Source organism: Anguilla anguilla, chromosome 16 (assembly GCF_013347855.1).
Source record: "Anguilla anguilla isolate fAngAng1 chromosome 16, fAngAng1.pri, whole genome shotgun sequence".
NCBI lineage: Eukaryota > Metazoa > Chordata > Actinopteri > Anguilliformes > Anguillidae > Anguilla > Anguilla anguilla.
In genome coordinates, this window is record NC_049216.1 from 5,538,107 (window position 1) to 5,556,769 (window position 18,663).

Below are 18,663 nucleotides of genomic sequence, written 5' to 3' on the forward strand. Positions count from 1 at the left end.
AATGGCATATTATTTAAAAACAATCAGCCATTTTAAAAGGAAGCTGACCATGAAGTGACCTCAAATAGCTCCATTTGATGTCACTGCATGGCAGTGTAGTGTGGCAGTTAGGGACCTGTACAAATGTTAAAATGCAAATCTCTGAACATCTCACTGCCACAATTCTGACAGCTTCAATAAAAATACTGTAAGCCATTGTATAATGAAACATATTACATGAGTCAAGCAGTGTTACTAAAAACTCTGATACTACAACATATGAATAGGTGATAATGTAGCTAGCCCTCAATGTACTGTTCACCATCTTATGCAGTAAAATGCACCAAGTTAAAATGCACTGGTCAAGACTTCACCTAGCCCTCAGTGACTCAGAGTAATCACAACAGTTTGAGCATGGCAACATTAGCATTGCCTAATGCAGTGGTTCCCATCCCTGGTCCTGGGGAACTCCTGTGTATGCTGACGTTTTGTCCAACATTGATTGCAATTCCTTAAGTATAAAGACCCGTTAATTTATTTTAAATTGAAGCTTTAATGAGGATTGGTTTTTTCCACATTATCTCAGAAAGCGATATATAATGAATATACTGTATTGACTTTTAATCAGATCAGCTCACGTTAATGCTTTAATTTTCTGCAGTGTGCTGTGGCAAATGGTTTCTTCTGAACGAGGTTATCGCTTCACGGATGGACCGACAGCTGAAACCAGTGAAGTCCTAAAAGCGATGTGTGGACAAATCGTCACTGAAGCTACACCTGCTTGGTATCAGACCAAACCAGTCAAAAAAATCTGCCTCAGATTTATGGAATTTAAGCCCATGCTTTCAGTAATCTTAATGTAAGTGATAGACAGGTTATAATGAAAACCAGCATAGAAACAACCCCTGACCTGATGTAAGTGAACGTTGCCCTACCGCGATACCGCTTGCAATTATATACACAAAGGTAACCGTTTTCATGTAGCTAGATCATTGTACACGTTTTATGTGGTTTATTAGTTTTATACATGTATCACCGTTCTACACTTTTCAGCTAGATGTCGATTCTTGAGGAACTATTGTTGTTATTCACGACTGCTACCGAAGATGTTATTTTGTTCCTGTTGTGTATTTAGTCTAATAGCATATGTTCAATCCAGCTATAAAGCCAGTAGCTGAGCTGGGTAGCAAGATAAATGTGTCTTATTCGTGAAGGACTGAACGGTAGGACTGACCTCCCTAACTTTAGCTGAAAAGGCAAAAAACTGTAGTCTAGCGACCTTGCTACTGACGGAAAATGTGTAGTACTGGTCTAGCTAATATCTGTCACTAGTTAAGATGCAACATCTCCTAAGCAAGCGCAAAAAAATTTAAGCGTGGCACCTTGAAATATATGACGAAATATCTGCATATTTTTCTAAATTTGTTTATCTAGCTAGTCTAGACTAGCTAACACCCTCTGATAAGCTGTATGCAGCCCCGACTCAAGCTAGCTACGTTTAGCTAGCAAGCGACGTTTATGAACATGGTATCTAGCTAGCAGGTGTGCAATAATAACATAGTCTATTTACAGCGGTTGCATATATACACTGTATGTCCTGCACTAGCTGCCTACAGGCGAACTGTAAACAAACAATATATGGCTGACGTTAGCATATTATCTTTGATTTTCTCGTGTTCCCGCACGTACGCCTGCCAGAAAGGAATGGATGGGAAAATGTAACGTTACCCAGGTATTCATCAACTGTTAACGTGAAGCGGTCGGCGTTCATTTTAATTTAACCAAGAAAAATGATTCAATGTTTTTATGAATTAACAAGCAAACAAATCTGTTTAAAACTAGCTAATGCTAATACATTGGACTCTCGTCTGTTAGCTAACGCTAGCTACTGTACGTCTTCAGCGGCTTTTGGTTTCCATAACAGCAGCACAACCATCTCAAGCCAGATGTATCAATTTAAAGAACTCCCCTTGAACAATCGTCCGACTAACGAGTTCCTGTGTGCCGTACACATTTTTTAAAAAGAATATGTGCAGCGTATTTCTGTGTGACATTGTTATACCACATTTAAGACACTGACATCAAAAATATCGGGCTAGTCTATTTGTTTTAGACGTGGTCTCAGATAGACAATTAAAATGTGTGGGGGTGTATGGATGATGTGAAAGACCTAGGTCGGCACATGAATATTTAAATAATTATCTTTAGATGCTATTTATTTTGTTGCTTTTTAAGTATTCGAAAATACACTATCCCAAAAGTGCTCTATATCTGGAGAATTAAAAAATCTTGAGAGATGAAATATCTGTATTATAATTATGATAGCAGTATTCGTAAAATACCTTTGGAATCCGTAGATTGAATACTGTGTCCAAGAACGTTGGCTAGTGGGCAATGAAAGGCAGTGTGTTTTGTTTATCCCTTTTCAATACTTAATATGAGACTAAGTGTAAAAGCCTGCTGATTAATATTTGCACATATAAAGGTCTGCTTATTTGCCAATACAGAATAAAATGGGCAGTGAAACCTGCTTTACCGCTAAGGTTAATAAGGCATGTTGGATGTTGTAATTAAAACATGAAATAAGGCCAATCAGTTTTGTGCTGGTTCTGTAATGTGGTTGTGAGTATATTAAAATGTTTATATGAAATCAAATGCCTTTTAATGATCAATACAAGTATTTAATTTTTATTTCAATTTCTTCAAATACATTGTAATATTCAACTATTTATGTGTACAATGCTTTTGTAAAATACTTTTTTAACATCAAAGATTTTGTTTTAAACTACTATGATTTGGTGTGCCACACTTCCAGGCCGCCTGTAAAATGTGGGAATTTTGTGCTCAAAAACCCAGAAGCAACACAAAGCAGTCAGAAATTCAAGCTTCCGTCTCAGACAGATTTTGTGCCACAGAAACCAATTTGCAGGTTCCATTTTCCATGCTCTGACAGAAAAGGAAAGAGGGGAAAATGGAAGGAAAATAGAGCTAAACAAGACTCTGGGGTATAAAAACCTCAGGCTGCTGGTGCCTGATGGGTTCAGTGGCCTGATGTCAGCTAGTGCTCTGAGTGGTGAATGCCCCGTTCCTTCTGTCTGCCACGATACAGTGCTGTTCATTTCGCTGTCCTGTCTTAAAAACACCTACATTCATACACCTGTGAATCCCACTTTTGACATTTATAGGGATATCACATCTGAACAAATATTAGCCCCTTGAAGAGTAGGTTTTTTGAAATGCTTTAAAAAAAAATTCCAAGTCAGTGTCCGAGAACTCCATTGCTGTTAATGACCAGTAGTGATTGTTTCATCAGCATTAGAAAGCTCAGTCATAAACATTCTAATGACGTATTTGTTATCTTACACCTTAAAGCGTTAAATGGTGAGCTATAAGAACTCTTCTTTTTTTAAAAGAATATGTGCAGCTTATTTCTGTGTGACATTGTTATACCACATTTAAGACACTGACATCAAAAATATCGGGCCAGTCTATTTGTTTTAGACGTGGTCTCAGATAGACAATTAAAATGTGTGGGGGTGTATGGATGATGTGAAAGAATGAAAGAATGAGCATCCTTCCAGACATGAGTTTTAGTTTGAGAGAGGTGATCATGTTCAGATCCACACTAACATGTTAACCAGCGGCAACATTACAGACAGGTGTTTGAGTTATTGAAATGAGTGACTTTTCAGTAAATAACACGTGTAAAGGCAACAGTATACAGATAAAAACTTTCTCAGAAGATAAAGTGGAAGTTAACAGATAAGGCTTTAGAAATATTAGTAATTTCTACACATTTCTAAGACACCCGGCTAAGCAGACACAATCCACCATGCTCAGTCTGTTGCCAGCACTGGGCCTGTTTGTACAGCAAGAAAGAGTTATGAGCTTTTCATCTGATGATTGATCATACTTATTAACCGTTGTCTTTGATTTCCGTCGAACAATGAAAGTGAGTTTTCGTGGGGTGGCAAGTCTTTATTTCATATCCTGAGACAAAGTCGCTCAGAGACGCCAGTGTACCTTCACTCATGAATCACGCTACAGTGGTTGGGCATGCATTGATGGGAATGTTGTCCTAAACTTGGTCTGTTTCTACAGTGGGGCATAGCTGACTGATTTGAAAGCTATTTAATTACTTTTTGCACATGATCAGGCTTCGTAATATTCCCTTTGTGGTTTTAATAATGACACATTTCTTCCTGGATGGCGCCAGACAGTTTAAAATCAGCCCTCCCAATGTTGTTATTGCCAAAATATTTTATAATAATAAAGTAATTCTTCATACTAAACCATATTCAGACAATTGTGGGATTTCAGCTGCAGTCATTTTTCTATATGAAAAGACCATATGAAAAAAAAGGAAAAGATAAACCATGAATGTTGGAACCTCCTGTCGAAGCTTATTTGAGTGTAACGATCTTATTTCAAAGACATCAGATTTGTTTAGAGATCTTGAGTGTCGGAGAAGTATCTTGACAGCAACAAATCTTGCCTTTGCTGTCCACCAATCAAATCATGTGTTGAGTTCTGTCTGTAACAAATGTGTTTACAAGTGCAGATATCAATATCCCAATTTTCACTCTAGCCACTTTTGCATTGGCCCTTCAACAAGTGGGACTTAAACGTCTGGCGGCAGGCAGCTATATTTGTCTTATTACTTTGTATTAATGTGACTTTAGCCAGAGCCCCTGTTTTGGGAAATACTGTAATGTTGCTTTCCAGGTTTCAGTTAAAATGGTCAATGTACAGAGAGGTTCATTTGTGCTTATTCAGAGCCAAATGGATTTCATTCAGGTAAGATGTCATCTGCAGGCATAACCTTTTGGGGAAGGATCAGATTCACAGTAAGCAATGGCTCTTGCAATGCATTCATTCATTGGCCTGTGGGAAGAAAACACCGTGCTTTCCTCATGTATTTATAAAACACAAGTCAGTTTCTTCTTCTTGCTTCTTCAAACTAATACAAATATCTAACCCCTTAATTGGCACACCCACAGAAAAAAATAATCAATTCACAAATGGTTTGATGGAAAAACATGATTGTCATAAATATTCATTCTCTCGTTGTGAGTGTATTGATTTTTTTTTCTTTCAAATCAGTATAAAGAAGATTTGGATGATTAAATCCGCAATATACATTCAACCAATGTCAAAAACTGCCTGATCATATGCACGCAAAAATTGGAAATGTAAAAAATAATTTGAACAGAGTTATTGACACAGCTGTTGTTCTCTTCGGTGAACAAATATAATGGTCTTTGCGTGACAAGAAATCAGCATTACGTGTCACTCATCTATCTTGGGGGTGGATGGAAAACCGCAACATAAAAATATGTTTATAGGAATAGGGTACAAATGTATGCAGAAAACCAATTTCCAAAGTGTTCGTGCTGTAACAGTGTAATAGTATGGCCATGTTGTGTCAGTGGCTGCCCCCATTGTACGCAATTCCCTGGGAAGGATGCATATGATCTGAAATTATATTTTGGGGAAACCATGTTTAAGGCTAAACTGAAACACTGACTTTTAGATAACGTACCCCTGTAAAGACAGTTGTGTAGGCAGGGTTGTATGTAGCTCACTCTATGGACCTTTTTTTAGTATAATAGGAAGTGTGTATTTTAACCTTTTGTCAAAACAAGGCCTGTTAATGCCTAATGTGAATGTTCACTGTATATTGATGTTTTTTGTGCTTTTATATGCCGCACTCCACCATCTCGTACACGCACACACACACAGCTGCATGACATCTAGCTGCAGCAAGGACCACAATGGAAATAAGTCTTCTGACTTTTTGTGTTATTCTTGTTGCTGTTTTAATTGTGCATGTACATTGGTGTTTGCAACCATGTAATTGTCCCTTTAAAGTGAATCGTCAAATAAATAAACTAAACTAAACTAAAATATTTTGGGGAAAGCACGGAGAACTAGATGGGGAAGATGAGAGAGCAGAACGGTTGCCTATATATAGCAGAGCCGGTCATAGCCAGAGACACAGCAGGGTTGTGTATGATGGAAAAAGCCTCATAATTATGCCTTACAAGGACAGAGGGTTTTCGTCGTCGCGGATGCCGAGCTCGGCGTTTTTCTCTCTGTGCATCCCAATTCACACACAAACTCCCGCGCTGAGAAAAAAGGTATTTATTCAGCGGCCGATGGCTCCGAAACACAGAGTTTGATTTTTATGAGCCATTTTGTCTTGTTTAACAAGACAGGCCTTCCAAGGAGCGTCCAGCCTTCCTCTTCCATAAAACCTCTTGCCGTCCCTGGCTGGCGCAATCTATCACAGCTTGTTTACCGCTCTCGTTGTAAATTATTAGCGTCGCCGCAGCCCAGTGTCTCTGCACAGTATATCAAAATTACCGCCAGAGGAGGGCTGCTGGTCTTCTGCCAGCGGAGAGTCCTGCTGAGAAAATTACGCACAATTTTCGGTGAAAGTGAAGGGAGTCCACAGCAGAGGACGCCATTAGCTGGAGCGCTACCGCGAGACGGCGGAGTGGCTGGCCGCGTGGTGCTGGTTAATGGAGGCGCGCTAGCGACAGCGGCAGCCCCCGCGGCGCCGCGGAGCCATCGGCACCTCGCAGCTGAAATGCAGACGCATTCACAACAAAGTCGGTTTGTCATGAACACAGCGGCATCTGTCTTTGCTTGTACTCAGACACGGTTGTAGCCTTACTGCAGATTGTGGTTGGGGGGGGGGGGGGGGCGTGGGTGTGGGTGTGTCCCTGATATGGATGGCTGCCAATGCCTAAAACCAGCCCTGCTGGTGCCCGTAGGAAAGGCAGAGAAGAGAATTCATGGATATGCTCCAGCTGGTGTAAGGAAGACGAGGGTACCATCCGTGTGTACTCTGTTGGTGTGATCCTGTGTGTAGCCTGTGTGAGTAATGCTGTGTGTAGTCTGTGTGAGTGATGATGTGTGTAGTCTGTGTGAGTGATGCTGTGTGTAGCCTGTGTGTGTGATGCTGTGTGTAGCCTGTGTGAGTGATGCTGTGTGTAGGTTGTGTGTGATGCTGTTTGAGTGATGCTGTGTGTAGGTTGTGTGTGATACTGTGTGTAGCCTCTGTGAGTGATGCTGTGTGTAGGTTGTGTGTGATGCTGTGTGAGTGATACTGTGTGTAGCCTGTGTGTGTGATGCTGCGTGTAGTCTGTGTGTGTGATGATGTGTGTAGTCTGTGTGGGTGATGCTGTTTGTAGTTTGTGTGTGTGATGCTGTGTGTAGTCTGTGTGTGTGATGCTGTGTGTAGGTTGTGTGTGATGCTGTGTATAGGTTGTGTGTGTAGTCTGTGTGAGTGATGTTGTGTGTGATGCTGTGTGTAGTCTGTGTGTGTGATGCTGTGTGCAGCCTGTGTGAGTGATGCTGTGTGTAGTCTGTGTGTGTGATGCTGTGTGTAGGTTGTGTGTGTAGTCTGTGTGAGTGATGTTGTGTGTGATGCTGTATGAGTGATGCTGTGTGGGTTGTGTGTGACATCATCCTTTGGGGCTTGCCACCCTAGCTAGTAGCATGTGCTTTCAGCTGAATGGGCTAACACACTTTTCTGGAGTGCAGTTTGGTATGCAGGGAGGTTTGAGCCTCCTCTGAGCCAGATCTTGCCCGTTGCAATAGCAAGTGACACAACAGTTGGCTTTAGTTGCATATAACAACCGTTGAAGGCAATAAAATGGGAATTATATATTACACACAGATGTACAGAAATGACACAATAATTCAGAAAGATTGAAGGATACATAAATACTGATCAAAGTAGATGCCGGGCCTGTAAATGATATTAGGCAACATTATTAAATACTGAAACAATTTGGAAAAGTGATATCTTGCGTGTGCTACAAGTGTAATACCATTTGTCAGCGTTCCGTTGGGATGTATTTGAATTTCATGTGGTTTCTGATGATGGTTTTGTGCAACTAGGTTATTCTGTGCATAAACTGCATTATGATCCAAAATCCCCAAGATCACCTATCTGCTAAAAACAAATTTACTGAGGCTCAGATCACACACACACACACACACACACACACACACACACACAACAATCTTCACGCCTATTTTGCTCTGCAATCAAATGATTACAATGGCAGCTTTGCAATAGGGAGCACATTGAGGCAGCCCACATCGGTAACTGGTTTGAAACCGTGGCAAATGTAATTTACACAGGAAAATACAATTCTCTGAATATGAGAAAAATGTCAGTCTGTACCAGCGGAGCCCTAATTCAGTGAAATAACGCGCTCGCTGCGAGATACGCAACAAGAGAGTCCTTGGCTTTCAAGGTGGTTATTAAGCCTGGGGTTTTGGGAGAAATGAGTCATAGAAGTCTAATGAGCTCCTTTCATCAAGTGATTTCCATGTGATCCAGCTGAATGATAGAAATGACCAGGTGCTCTGCGTGTTTTTCCGTGCTGTAGAAATTCAGAGCCGTCTGCAGCATTCGGCGAGTTTCAGGAAAGTATTTTAGCGCGCGGATAAAAACATTTCGCTTGCCGACGCCCTTGCGATGTCCTAGCGTGATCCGTCAGCCTTGTCTTGCCCAGGAAACCATGGACATTTCAGGCTATCGCCATTTTATGGAATGGTATAAATTATCGGGAATAAATGACAGGGAACTTTAAAACTGACATTTCTTGTTTATTAACAGCCACAATGCATCATGGGATGAATGAAAGTCATGTGACTTTCCAGTCCAAAGCCATTATGATTCTGTGGCCAGGAGAACCAAAACGTAACTGCAGTCATCACTTAAAACAAGACTGTTTTATAAATTAAAACATATTTTGCATCATACATTTACAGTTAAGGTTATAAAATAATATAAACAGTGTATAATAATAATTTTATATATATAAATACATTATATACATATGCTCATTCAACAAGAAAGTGCACTACTTATATAATTTTTATAGTATAAGATTGTCACCTTCATAAAAAAATGCAATACATTTTATTTTTGAGTTTATTTTTTCCCCAAAAAAATAATCTTAAAGTTTTTGCTCATTGCTGGATAAAATGTAATAGAAGTCACATCACCTGACGTTCCAATGCTTAAAAATAGCCAACTTGAATATACAGTTTGAGGAAGCTAGCTCCCGATTTAGAGGCTCCCGTGCACGCGTCGAACCCGGGCTCGTTGGGTTACATCATCACCAGCGCAAGGCTCTCCTTCCAGGAGAGCGGGTGGCCCCCAGGTCACGTGACTTCGGTTCTGGCCGGGCTCAAGCGGTTTCCCCACTGATCTTCCAAAATTCAGTTACTGGTAATTTATTAGAGGCCAGATTGTGTTGCCTCGGGATAAATAGACGTCCAAATTTGTGCCGACTGCAATTCTGCAAGCAGCCAACTTGGATGAGCACAGGAAAGTCAGAAACTCCTGTGAAGCTGATTAAACATTTACACCTTGTTGATGTTATTTTCAGTCTTTTTGTGCTCCATAGCAGTTGTTTGGTTGTGTTGGCAAGGGGTTCTTTTGGAACTACCGTATTCTGATTAGTGCTATATTAAAAAGATCGTCCGACTTTTTGGGAAATTTCGCTCTGGTTTACCCATCTTACCCATAGTTAGATGATAACATCGACACAAATTCCATCCCTGTGCATCCAGTTCAAAAATATTGGGCAGTATCTATGGGTTGCATGCTAACTGTGTAATCTCTATGAATGGATGCAGAAAAAAAGTTGGAGCATCCATTTAAGATACATAAAATAAAAGGAATGTGTGTTTATAAGTAGTTTTGGCTCTGACTTTATGCCCTCGTACGTATATTACATAATTCATCTGTTAGTGTATTCCAGCAGCCCCAAGGTGTGGTGGGTGATTTGTAAGAGGAGGGTGATTTGGGCGCATAACATTACATTACAGGCATTTGGCAGACGCTCTTATCCAGAGCGACTTTCCAGAGTGACAACGTTCTACATAGCATTTACATTTGCATCCATTTATAGAGCTGGATATATACTGAAGCAATGCAGGTTAAGTACCTTGCTCAAGGGTACAACCTGTTACAAGACCAGTTCCTTACCCATTACGCTACACCTGCCCCTCTTACGTTTATTGTCTGATAAAGCGTACTTGGAAATCTTTCGCCCTCGCTGCAGGAAAAGACCCTACGGAGCCTGACTCCGCACCATGTGCCTTTAATTACAAAGAGCTCTGCGAAAAGCAGAGTAGGCAGATTCACAGATGTAATCCAAATTTATATTACATCGATTCCGTTATTTAAACTGTTGAATTAATTAACTCGTTGCTCAAAGATCATGTTACATTTGAAATGCAATTTATATAAACTTGCTCGTCTGTTTTGTATGAACTCGCCTGAGTGCATCAGAAACATTTTATCAGAGCAGAACGTGATCATGAGAACACGTTGCAGAACTGATACCTCCGCCTAAAGATAAATTAAAAATCCCCTTTTCGATATACGAAGGTCCTCAGAAGTGCAAGGTAGGCGTTAAGCTAATACAGTCAATTATAAATCGGGTTGTTCTGATCCTGGATGCTGTTTGGCTGGGAATGCATTCTACAGTGATTGTACTCCCGAGACAGTAACAGTTATTCAAACACAGCCTGTTTGTAAACAGAATCACTCTGCTCCACGTAACAAACTGTTACTTACAATAATAGTACTAAATAACTAATTGTCTCATCAATTTAGTGTTTCTATGTGTTGCAATCGTTTATAAAAGTAATATGGCACTCGAGGCCGTGCTGTATCGTCAATACAGTCACAGCTACAGGGGGTTGCCGACACTTCTCTTCACGTTGTGCCTAACAACTCCCCTGTTGCCGTGACTGTATTCTTGATACAACATGGCCTCTCGTGCCATATTGCTTCATTCTAAAACCAACTCACTGTCATCCAAAACTGTTATGACCTGGATCCGCCACTGTACTTGACTGTAGAGAAGAAAATGCACATAAGGACAAATTAAGCAAGTTGTCTCTAACTTCAAATTCAACCCTCATTGAATTCAATTCAATTCTCAGTGGTACTGCATTCATTCAATTCTGTTTGTAACAAACAGACAGGGGGTGTGGGTTGCGTGTGTGTGTGTATCTATTCTTTATTCTAAAGGTATCTTTATCAAAGGCTGAAACTGTTTAAAAAAAAAAAACAATTTGGCGTAGTCATGGAAGGGCCAGACTGGACTACAGCCACCTAAACAGCATTCTGGCCCACCCGTATATCTTAGCCCAACCACCACACCCAATTGTGAACGCCCACATTGGTAGCTCTGCCTCACCTAATTCTATGCAGACCTGAATATGTGAATATTTCTGGCTACACTTCTGATAGAAGGCAGTAAAAATCGCTTTTTGAAAAGTTATGTAAACGTCTCAATAATGTTTAGAGGTCCTGTGATGCACAAACCACTTAATCCAGGTTAGTAGTGACTGAAGGCCATTTGGATTAACTGATCCTGGATCAGTGTTTGAGAGCCACAGGGCAGAGTCTGCTGGGAGCTCACCGAAAGCAGCCCTGTCTGCGGAGGCCGAACGATCTGCGAGCGTTTATTTCGACGTCGTGCGCGCAGTAATCCCCCGCGATGACGTCGGCGTCAGGCTCGCGCTCGGCCCAGGAGCCCTTAAGCAGCCTGGAGAAACACGGCAGCCCGGGCGAAATCTGGCGACAGACGTCTGCGGGGCTGGGAGCGTTGGTTTTTTAGCGCGTTTGTTCTGCAGACGGTGAAAGAGTACTCTGTTGCGCGTCCAGGTGCCGCATCTGCTGCTGCAAGTCTGGTCTTGGAAGGGCAGACTTCCCAGGGTCCTTTGGGAGCCCCGTACGCAACGCCGGAGGAGCTCGTCTTTGAGGAGCCGCTCGACGTGATGCCATAACAAACGATAATGACAGAGATAATTGCACGGCAATTTCAATGTAGGCATGCCACCCCGCTAATCCGTTTTAATTGAAGACATGTCGAGTAAAACAATGCTAACAGACTCGGCAAAGGGCTACGCTGCGTCATTCGTTACGCGTTCTCTGATTGGCTCGTGCGACTGCGGTTAGCTTAACGCTAAAGCAGACGTCAGCTCAGACTGGATAAATGCTCCAGCTCCGTGTTCTCATGTTGTTTTCCTAGATAATGCATTTCAGGACACTGGTTATTGACCGTGTAGTGAAAAGCCTCTTTGAAAATGTATTTGAACGTTTTTTGTTGGGACAATTGCATCAAAGATCCATTCGGTTTACGTGCTCTAGCTTTGTTCATGTGTATTTGCACCAATACCCGTTTTTATGTTACACAATATAGCAGTATTGTCGCTAAGCGCATGTGCACAGATTCACACACACATGATACGCACACACACACACGCACAAGTACACACACGCACACGCACATGCACACACACGCCTGATGATGTTGATAAGCCTGATATAAGTCTGAAATAACTGACTGGCACAGGGTTTGAAATCGCCCCATTACGTCGACACGTTCACAAACGTTAGAGAAATTCAGAGGTTTTTTTTTTTTTTAAATGACCTTATGATAAGGTCATATCTTATCATATCGGGTGATGGTCACCCTGGACCTCCGCAGTCCTCTTACCCCGCGCTTATTTCTATGAGGGAACTCAGTGAGGCTGTGATAATGGACGCTGTGGGGTAGAGGAGATCGGGACGGATAAGGACTGTCCTTTGGTGGAACAGTTGTCTGCGTTGTCTCAGCCTCCCGACTAGATATCAACAGATTATCCTGACGCCTCGGACCATCAAAGCTTCACCCCAGGAAGGACAGCTTTGATTGGCTTCACACCAGAAAGGAGAGCTTTGATTGGACACAGCGGCCCCCCACGGCTCCCTCACAATGCCATATGCTTTCAGAGCCAAAAGGTGACCGATCAAAAAAACATTGTTTTGGTTGGTAACTGGTGTCTGTAACTGTCTCTCTTGGGCCTTTAGAAAAAAAAAAAAGAATACCACTGCATGCCACTACTTTTAAATATATTTTTTTATGTCTGCTCTCTTCGCACACAATGCATTTTCAAGAGGTTGGGATTTAGAAATGGATGTGATGCAGCACCAAGGAATTCTCCAATAGTATTTGAATAGAATCCTTCTCTCCAAAGACAGTTGACCCTGGATAGCATATCCCAACTGAAGTTCTTTCTGATTCCATTTATATATTTTACTTGTGCATTGTCCCTATATATTGATGAAAACAATATTGCAATATTACTTTGATTAAGATTCCATGGATGACCAGCTGTGTTTCTCAAGACATATTGCAGCAACCACCCGGTCTTATTTCACAATATCAGAAGGACCCCCTTCTTCACCCAAGAGGATACATAGCTACCCAAGCCCTCATAATCTCTCGTCTGGACAATTGTAACGCTTGGTGGCGGGCGTACCGGCCTGTGGCATCGGCAGCTGGTCCAGAATTCTGCGGTCCAACAGTTCTCCAACCCACCTAAATTCACACGCACGACCCCACTTGTGAGCCCACTTCACCGGCTTTTAGATTGATGCTTGTTTTGAGCTCCAAATCCATGTAAAAGGCACTTTTACAAGTCGCTCTGTCTAAAAGCGTCCGTTAAATGGCTAACTATGAATTATGAGGACTTTTGTATTTTGAACAGTCACATTCCATGCTCACTGGTGGATTACGTTTTTAGAGTGGGAGAGAGTGAGAGATAGAAGATGTTTGAAATAGAATATTTGTGCAGGTATACTGTATAAATCGGTCATACACGTACATACATGATGTTGTTCATTTATACAATTGCCTAAGCATTGTGTCATTCCTGACAAAAGATACACTGCTACACTTAATAAACGCTATCAATGCAAATCCTTATGTTTATTTAATTATAAAAGAAACAAAAAGATACATTTATTCTCAGGTTAAAATGAAGACTTTGACCATCTCTTTATGGAACATCCAGGACAGTTCAGTGTTTGTAACAAAAAGAAAAACTGTGGAGATATGGATAATCACTGACTGTCCTTCAGGCTGCAAAGAAATAATCATATCATCCATTAAACCACACATGATTAACCATGTTGCTTCTGGAGGAATTATAAGTTTGACAAATTACTTCCACCAGGGGTGTGGTGCCAGACTGGGCTGCAGTTTGAGTCCAACACTCTTTGACATTTTTATCAGTGAATTGGCAACGCTGTTGGATCGATGTGCTGCTACTGGGCTCAATCTAAATTAAAAAAGTTTTTGCTCCATGCAGATGTCCAGGTTATGTTGCTGCATGCTGAACAAGGATCTGCTAGGGGGTTAATATCAGACCTGGGCTCTGGAATTTCAAAAAGGCCCAGACGTCAGGGAAACTCCTATCATTCACCAAGCATTGGATTACAGCGCATCCAACAGTATACCTGCCTAGGTCTAAAAATGAGCTCATCAGGTTCACTTAGCAGTGAATGAACTTGAAGAAAACCTGAAGGGCATTTTATACCACAAAGTAACAAAACCAAATAGAACTACCATTAGGCCAATATCCACTACAAAATTGAAAAGAGCATTAACATTCTGGACCCCCCCCCCCCCCCCCCCCCCCCCCCTCATGGAGATGAGTCCATAAAGTTCCCTCAGCCCTTGGGACTGACAGCACTAACATCCAATTCTGACCAGCCTCGGGGCAGCACCATGACTCCACGACCAATTAGAGTCACTCACATTGTAACACAACAGCACAAGCAAAACTACATCACTTACTGAGCAACTCAAACAAAAGCACAAAGCAAAATCGAATCGATGCAATCCGGCCCTAACAACGGAATGCTCCATGGCAGAAAATACAGCCTGTCCACGGAGTCCTCCACGGACTTGGCCGCCCTGAGAGGGCTGGTTGCGCTCGCTACGTCGTCTGAGAGAGATGGATACAGAGCGCTACGTCCTTACGAAATGCGCTGAGAGCTACGAGCTCCGTACTTCCCCGAAATAATTCCCCAATTTCCCCCGAATCTGAGAGCAGACGGGCTACTGTTCCTCCTGGGAGAGAGGAGGGAGTGCGCGGCCTTAGCTGCGCAGCATGCTAGCGCTCGCAACTACCCGAGGGACAGGAAGTGATGAAAGAGAATGGGTATTGATAAAGATGCGTGTGCATATATGTGTATTATGTACTGTATTGTATTTCATTGGGTTTTTTTTTTTTTTTAATTGTTGCCTGGATTCCATTTAAATGTTTTTTTTTTCTTCATAAGCCTTGGCAGCATCAGTTACATTGGCAATGTGAGTGTAAATTTGTCGTGTCAATAAATCACTTTTGAACCGAGAGAGAGAGTTCTGTTCTCTCTCTTAAGAACATTTCCCAGTTTTGTTCTTTTGCCAGAAGTACAAAGCATAACTAGTTTCAATTTAACTTTCTTTTTTTTTCTTTTTTTGAGGTTTATAAAGAAATTCTGTGTTTGACAATTCAAAGGAGCTCATCCCAAGAGAACATATTTTAGAGCATTTCGTCATTTCTTTCTCTCAATTCTGGAATGAAGTCACAAATTTATTTTAATGTTTTATTTATTTATTTATTTATTTTGCACTCACTGCTCCAAAATATCCAGGAGTCAAATGAAAAAAAATGTACTTAATTGACACCTGGAATGAAATGACAGTTCGTGAAAAAGCAATTTTTACAAATTCCCTGTTTACTCCTCCCTGCCAACACAAATATTCTCTGTTAACCAAAATTGTAATGGATTGAGAGATGCGGTTAGCGAACAGGGAGAAGACCTCGGTGTCGTCATGATCAAAAGGAAAGCGTGGTTTGATGTGGCTCCAGCATCGTCTCCTATTACAGTCTCCCATTCATAAATCACATGGTTTCAGCGGAGTGAGAATGAATTCCTCTTTACATTACAGGCATTTAGCAGACGCTCTTATCCAGAGCGACTTACACAACTTTTTTACATAGCACTTTACATTGTATCCATTTATACAGCTGGATATATACTGAAGCAATGCAGGTTAAGTACCTTGCTCAAGGGTACAACGGCAGTGTCCTTACCCGGGAATCGAACCTGCGACCTTTCGGTTACAAGCGCAGTTCCTTACCCACTGTGCCACACTCCGTCCCTCTTCCAACGGGCAAGGGTGAGTGTAGGCACGGTCCAGCGCAGCCGTATCGAGCCAAGCTGGGTCGTGCTAAGCAGGGGCGCTTGCACCGACTTAAAAAGCAAAGATACGTCCTGTGGATTCGTGCAACGGCTCCATTTTGAGAATCATTAATCGCGCAATTAATTAAAGCCTCCTTCTGCAACCGGCCTGGACGTGCACACTAAAACAATGCTGCCAGTTTAAAAAATTTGATATCACTCTTTCACATCGCTGTGGTGGAATTTTAACCCACTCTGCTTTGCAGAACTGCTTTATTTCAAACAAAGTCGTAGGTTTTTGACCATAAACTGTTTTGGATAATTGTCTTGCTGCATAACCCAATTACCCTTCAGCGCACAGACATATGACCAGACATTCTCCATTAGAATGTTCTGGTACAGAGCAGAATTAATGGGTTCTTCAATAATGGCAAGTTGTCCAAGTCCCCAGGCAGCACAGCATTCCCACATCATTACACTATTACCACCATGTTTGACTGTTGGTATGGTGTTCTTACTGCAAAATGCTGAATTTGCTTTATGCCGAACATAATGGGACCTGTGTCGTCAAAAACGTTTAAAACAAATCATGAGAATAAATTAAAAATCCAAGTCAGGTCCACAGCGCATCTAGAATAAATATAACGAAAACCAACATAACAAAAGCCCTTGCACTTCATTTCAATCACTCACGGGACACTTTTCACAAGTCATTCTTATAGTGCCTGTTAATGATACTTATAAATGATGCACATATTCATAATGATAAAATGAGCCTTGGTAGCATCATTCCCAGTTGTAAGGTATGATTATGTTCAAACAAACTTCAACTGCATACCACAGTGGACTATTGCCATATAGAACTGTACTATGGCAATAAAAGGCTATGGTAGTGAGGTGCATAGCAACTGTTGAGCAATAGATTGTGGAAATACTAGAAATAGAAAGAATAGTAGTCCTAATATTAATCTAGCCATCCATCCAAGCAGATAAAGTGAGATTTTGCGCTGTGGTTTTGCATTGTATGCAAAATTGCATGTACTGAAATATGATTAGCCGTAATTCCGTTTTAAACTCTTTTTGGGAGAATGCAAATAGTAGCCTACTGCGTGCAGGTGCTATAAATTTTAACCCAGATATTGGTTTGCAGATTTACAAAACATTAAGTATAGCTTTGCTCCAATTGCTATCCCCGTGAAAATATGCACCATCACCGTTATGAATAGGCCTGAGAGTCCATCGCAATACGCCACTAATAGGCTAAACTACTAAGTGCAACAGTTTGGAGGCAACTTAAATTATGACTCTTGGAATAATTTCTGCTAACATTTTACAAATATTGAATAAATTAATTTTTGCACTAAGATCTTCATAGAGCAGATGGTGCTTGTTTAAACCGATTGGCAAGCACACGCAATGTAGCTAGTCTGTGTCATGAACACAATTTTACTCCATGATCTATCCACAATTTAACTTACAAATACTACTGTGAGCATTTGCTTGGTCACGCAGAGGAAAACTAAAACATAGCCAACTTGAAAAGGAATTGGATACATTACAAAAGATTCGACACCTGAAAGCTGAAACATGCACACCAAATTTAGAGCCGTAGCTGAACACATCGCCCTTAGCCACCCTGATTGTTACCAGCTACAGCGAGAGCTGAGGGAAAGACCCGAACACAGTCATTCAAGCGTCAACATGCTTTGCGCGTTCCCCGAAAACACCCTTTAATCTTTTGACCACCAGTCTTTAAAAAGACATTGTAACTTTGGAAGTGACACAACGAACGGCCCAAGCCAAGACAAAGTCAGACACACCCCCGGGGGTGTGGGGGGAGTTTAAAAAGCGGAGTGTTACTTAAGAAAAAAACAAATGGAACATTAAAACACTAGAAAATACTTCAGTGTTGTGCTTATATATTTTGAAATTACGGCGCGGAGAGTGTGAGATTTGGCTAACGGCGGTCATTTATAACCATTTTGTAACATAAGTTGGTGTCCCCTTTGTCGCATTTGGTACAGTCCAATGCTTCTTTTGATCACTCCAGTACTGAAAAGAAAGGCATAACATGTTGGAGGCGGCCGTGGCGGTAGTGGAGTTGCAGGCACCGGTGGTTCGGTGAAACTTCAGAACCAAGACAGGTCTTCACTGAAGGAATTGAAAGAGCCCAGAAAGCCAGCCCAGCCATGTTATGAAAGTAGTTATGAGCATTCCCCCCTCATTTTTAAAGGACCTTCGTTGAAATCAGCAAATTAGAGCATTTGCTAAATCAGAACTTGGAGAGAAGAGCTTCAAAATGCAGCTTGTTGCAGTGTTTTGCGGCACTATCATAACTTTGTTGTTTCGCTATCAAGGTAAGTGCAACTTTGGAGCGACCGTGGGTTTAAATACAGCTGTTAAATCCATTTTGTTCGTATTGTTCGTATTTTGAACGTGGGGATCCTTGGAAAGGTCTTCCGTGAATTTCGCGCACACTTTCGCGTTTCCATTCGGCAAGACCGCTTATTCCCAAATAGTGAACTGGTCTGTTTCGTAAGGAGTTCCGTGAGGTTCATCCTTGTTTCATGTTGTTATTGATTACGCAGCACGCTACTTTCTATTTAGTGTTAAACCAGACGCCTAAAATAAAACAACATAGG

The 18,663-nt window shown here is 41.4% G+C and overlaps 2 protein-coding genes across 4 annotated transcripts in view; one reads left to right on the plus strand and one right to left on the minus strand.

Annotated features, from left to right (window-relative positions):
- The window catches only part of c16h11orf49 (chromosome 16 C11orf49 homolog), a 53,523-nt gene extending 51,532 nt beyond the window's left edge, over nt 1–1,991 (minus strand). The window contains exon 1 of one of the 2 annotated variants that reach the window (XM_035395067.1): nt 1,708–1,991. In XM_035395067.1, coding sequence (XP_035250958.1) covers nt 1,708–1,719 — 12 coding nt within the window. In that variant the 5' untranslated portion in view covers nt 1,720–1,991. The remainder of the gene's footprint in view (nt 1–1,707) is intronic. The other variant, XM_035395066.1, reaches the window with a different exon arrangement.
- A 16,104-nt stretch (nt 1,992–18,095) lies between these two features.
- Nucleotides 18,096–18,663, plus strand: part of LOC118215678 (low-density lipoprotein receptor-related protein 4-like) — a 116,306-nt gene continuing 115,738 nt past the window's right edge. For both annotated transcript variants that reach the window (XM_035396621.1, XM_035396622.1), the window contains exon 1: nt 18,096–18,378. In XM_035396621.1, the coding sequence (XP_035252512.1) occupies nt 18,321–18,378 (58 nt within the window). In that variant the 5' untranslated portion in view covers nt 18,096–18,320. The remainder of the gene's footprint in view (nt 18,379–18,663) is intronic.